At 35.5% G+C, this 4,603-nt stretch overlaps 1 protein-coding gene across 2 annotated transcripts in view; it reads right to left on the bottom strand.

The window, feature by feature from the left end:
• LOC107721159 (protein FAM19A5-like) overlaps window positions 1-4,603 on the bottom strand; it is a 177,424-nt gene that overhangs the window by 145,971 nt on the left and 26,850 nt on the right. The window contains exon 1 of one of the 2 annotated variants that reach the window (XM_016529032.1): window positions 2,626-3,153. The exons of the other annotated variant lie outside the window; for it this stretch is intronic. Within the exon in view, the coding sequence (XP_016384518.1) occupies window positions 2,626-2,734 (109 nt within the window). The 5' untranslated portion in view covers window positions 2,735-3,153. Of the gene's footprint in view, window positions 1-2,625; window positions 3,154-4,603 lie in introns of those variants that run through there. 2 annotated transcript variants of the gene reach the window in all.

Raw genomic sequence — 4,603 nt, 5'->3', positions numbered from 1 at the left:
TATATATATATATACTGTTAGAGTATATACATCAAGTTAACACTTTACTTTAAGCCTGTATAAATAAAAATACTCTTAAAGCATTATGACACTTTCATAATGCCACATTTTACATCTCATAGACTGTTCTTGTGGGTAATTGTAACCGCAGTTATAATACTGTATAATATAATGCATTTATATAACTATATACATATTCTTATACTTAGTCATATGTATACAGTATGAAATGGGAAAATGTGCAGTTGTTACATTGAGAAGCTTGTTTAGTCTGTTTGAATGTTAAAAAATTACTTTAGAGTAATTTAGAGTATAGCCTTTTGTAAACAGGTCATTTAAATCATGTTACATACTATTTTAATGTGAACTGACAAATTACCACGTCCATTTTTTTACAGTACTCTCAGAAATAAAGGTACAACAGCTGTCACTGGGGTGGTACCTTTTCAAAAGGTACACTTTTGTAACTATTAGGTTCTAATATGTACACTTTAATTACCAATATGTACCTTTAAGGTACCAAAATGGACCCTTTAGGTACAAATATGTACCTTTTGAAAAGGTACTGCCCCAGTGACAGCTGTTGAACCTTTATTTCTGAGAGTGTGTAGTTCATTTCTACAGTACAACATATATGGTAAACACCATATTTCATGTACTATACATTTTTGAGATGTAATCATGAATATATACAATTTATTATAATATAACTTTGGTTACAGTTATGACATATTATTTATTACACTGTGGAATTATGAATACTTTATAATGCACTTTATATACTAAGTGAAAGTTGAATTTAGATGCATGAAATATCAATTTCAGATAAACTAATGAGAGACAATAATCACTTTTTGACCTCAGCTTTACACTTTAGATAGACTGTAGTGCCATCTATTGAAAAACATAACTATAAATCACTAACTCATAAAACAGCTCCTGTATCTGTATCACATTCTACCTCTTTTGAAGATGAGTTCATAAGAAAAAAACATCAATCAAATAAGAGAAACGTCAGTTTTGCACGAATATTATGTGGTAAATCTTACGGGTCCAAAACAGACCACAAGAGTGTTTTTGTTGATTATTTATTATATTTTTCCCCTCCAAAACGCGTTCTCTATATTAAAGGGAAATATGAACATGATTGCGCACTGTAAAAATAATAACGACATAAATTAAATCTGCAATATTCCTCCATCATATCACCCTACAGGTGCGATTTCCGAGTATAGGTAAATAAAACATGGGGCATATTATTAATTAACACACATATTTACCTTCTCGTAGGAAGTCCCCCCCCCCTTTGTTATTTCTGCATAACTTATACTTCACCTTGATTTTTTCCCCCCCTCATAGACTAATCTTTATGTTTACATCAGGACAACAGGGGTGGGTTGAAAACATGCTCCAATCCTCACAGCTAAGCAGAGAAACCAGCTGACCCTCTGTCTCATCTATAAACAAACTGTCTTCCCTTAAGGCACATGCAGAAGCCAGGATAGGTGTCTTTTGAAAATGACATCCTATGTCCACTGTGTCAGTGTGGAAAGTTGAAGCAGCAGTATCTAGCTGACTTGTCTGTGTGGCTCCCATTTCTCACCTTTCAGCATTCATGTTGACACGTTGCCCCTTCAGCTGCAGAGTAATTTAGAGTATAGCCTTTTGTAAACAGGTCATTTAAATCATGTTACATACTATTTTAATGTGAACTGACAAATTACCACGTCCATTTTTTTACAGTACTCTCAGAAATAAAGGTACAACAGCTGTCACTGGGGTGGTACCTTTTCAAAAGGTACACTTTTGTAACTATTAGGTTCTAATATGTACACTTTAATTACCAATATGTACCTTTAAGGTACCAAAATGGACCCTTTAGGTACAAATATGTACCTTTTGAAAAGGTACTGCCCCAGTGACAGCTGTTGAACCTTTATTTCTGAGAGTGTGTAGTTCATTTCTACAGTACAACATATATGGTAAACACCATATTTCATGTACTATACATTTTTGAGATGTAATCATGAATATATACAATTTATTATAATATAACTTTGGTTACAGTTATGACATATTATTTATTACACTGTGGAATTATGAATACTTTATAATGCACTTTATATACTAAGTGAAAGTTGAATTTAGATGCATGAAATATCAATTTCAGATAAACTAATGAGAGACAATAATCACTTTTTGACCTCAGCTTTACACTTTAGATAGACTGTAGTGCCATCTATTGAAAAACATAACTATAAATCACTAACTCATAAAACAGCTCCTGTATCTGTATCACATTCTACCTCTTTTGAAGATGAGTTCATAAGAAAAAAACATCAATCAAATAAGAGAAACGTCAGTTTTGCACGAATATTATGTGGTAAATCTTACGGGTCCAAAACAGACCACAAGAGTGTTTTTGTTGATTATTTATTATATTTTTCCCCTCCAAAACGCGTTCTCTATATTAAAGGGAAATATGAACATGATTGCGCACTGTAAAAATAATAACGACATAAATTAAATCTGCAATATTCCTCCATCATATCACCCTACAGGTGCGATTTCCGAGTATAGGTAAATAAAACATGGGGCATATTATTAATTAACACACATATTTACCTTCTCGTAGGAAGTGAGAGTGGATGAGAATGATGAGAAAACAGCAGATCGCCGCTCCCGCTAGAGCCCACGCAACTCTCAGCATCAGCATCCTGACTGCCTTCAGCATCCACACCACATCTCCATTCTATTGCCATACAGTAACCAACACCTTTGCTGCGCTTTTCTTTCACAGATTCAAAAGAAAGGGATCCGTTGTTTTTCAAGAGATGCCAACTTTAGGAAAACAATATATTCTGGAGCTTTCACCGCCCATTGCAATAATGTGGAAATTACCAGTTTGTCTGTGGCTGTTGCGTGGATTTAAGTCGAGTGTTGCGCGATCATCCTCTCCAACATTTCTGTTTTACGCACTTGGAGAACTGCGCTGAACGCTAGAACTGTCACTCTCCTCTGTATCTTCTACTGGTCCTTGGTGTGTATCAGAAGAAACAAACAGCCGTAGGCTAATTCCCGCATTAATTCGAATGATTATGTAAAAATGTCCCAAACGCGACGCATGTGGTGTTGGTGATATGTTGAGTCTGTTTCTCCGCCTCCGTCTGTGCAGTTACCGGGGTTTGATTCTTCTCTTTAACGAGCGCACTTTCTCTCCGCTCTGACGAGTCGCGTTTGAGAAGCGCTCGCCGGTGGATGCGTCACAGCGCATGTTCCTTTAGTCTGACGTCAGGGTTTAAGTGTTAAGTTCTTTCATTGTGTCTTTTGTGTGATGAAGCTTTCAGAAATTTTCTGCAACGCAGGATTTAAAGAAAACTTGTAGTTTTAGTGTCATTTGAGTGCATCGGTATATTAGTGGGTCATTGGAAATGCGCCGTTCGTCAAGTCAAGTCAAGTCAAGTCACCTTTATTTATATAGCGCTTTTAACAATACAGATTGTGTCAAAGCAACTGTACAGCATTAATTAGGAAAATATTGTGTCAATAATGCAAAGATTTATATAGCGCTTTTAACAATACATATTGTGTCAAAGCAACTGAACAGCATTAATTAGGAAAATAGTGTGAATAATGCAAAATGACAATAGTAAACACTAATTTTTCAGTTAAAGAGCGTTCATCATTGAATTCAGTGATGTCATCATCCGGCTCAGTTCAGTTTAAATAGTATCTTTGCAATCATTTGCAATCAAGTCAACGATATCGCTGGAAATGAAGTGTCCCCAACTAAGCAAGCCAGAGACGACAGCGGCAAGGAACCAAAACTCCATCGGTGACAGAATGGAGAAAAAACCTTGGGAGAAACCAGGCTCAGTCGGGGGGCCAGTTCTCCTCTGGCCAGACGAAACCAGCAGTTCAATTCTAGGCTGCAGCAAAGTCACATTGTGCTGTGTGCCCCCATGATTTACTACTGATATATTTAGCAGGATGCTGTACTTAATGGCATTATGCATTATTACCATTTTAATATTGTATTATGCAGTATAACCTTTTTACTTCTGTTTGGCTCTGTTTAGTGTGTAATGCAACACACACACACACACACACACACACACACACACATTAAGAACTCAATCCATGTAATGTACACACACTTATTGTTATGATAAATACATACAAATGTACATTTTTTTTTTTACATTTGTATATATTTATTATAACAGAATAATAACAGGGGGACATGGTAGCTCTCTCTGACTCGAGAGGTCTTCCTAGAGAGGTCTTCCTACTACATGGGTATGTGGTTTTGTAAAAGTCCAGTAATATTAATTCAGTAAAGAAAGGTGATTAACCCTATTTGTGTATGAGTTTAGACAGAACGGAATATTTTACAAGCAAAACAGCCAAGGGCTGTGTCTCTCGAAGAATTTGAGTAGAATGTTAGACATGCAAAAATAATACTTAAAAAAATAATACCTGTTGCCCAAAACAATCACTATGAAGTACACACACACACACACACACACAAAACTATAGAACTAACAAACAAAAAAGTTCAGAAATTAAAGGGGTCATATGATGCGATTTCATTTTTTCCTTT

The sequence above is a fragment of the Sinocyclocheilus rhinocerous genome, unplaced genomic scaffold (genome assembly GCF_001515625.1).
Source record: "Sinocyclocheilus rhinocerous isolate Xijiao unplaced genomic scaffold, SAMN03320098_v1.1 scaffold1322, whole genome shotgun sequence".
In the NCBI taxonomy this organism is placed as follows: domain Eukaryota; kingdom Metazoa; phylum Chordata; class Actinopteri; order Cypriniformes; family Cyprinidae; genus Sinocyclocheilus; species Sinocyclocheilus rhinocerous.
Note: the sequence above shows the minus strand (reverse complement) of the source record. Positions and strands in the feature narration are given on the sequence as shown.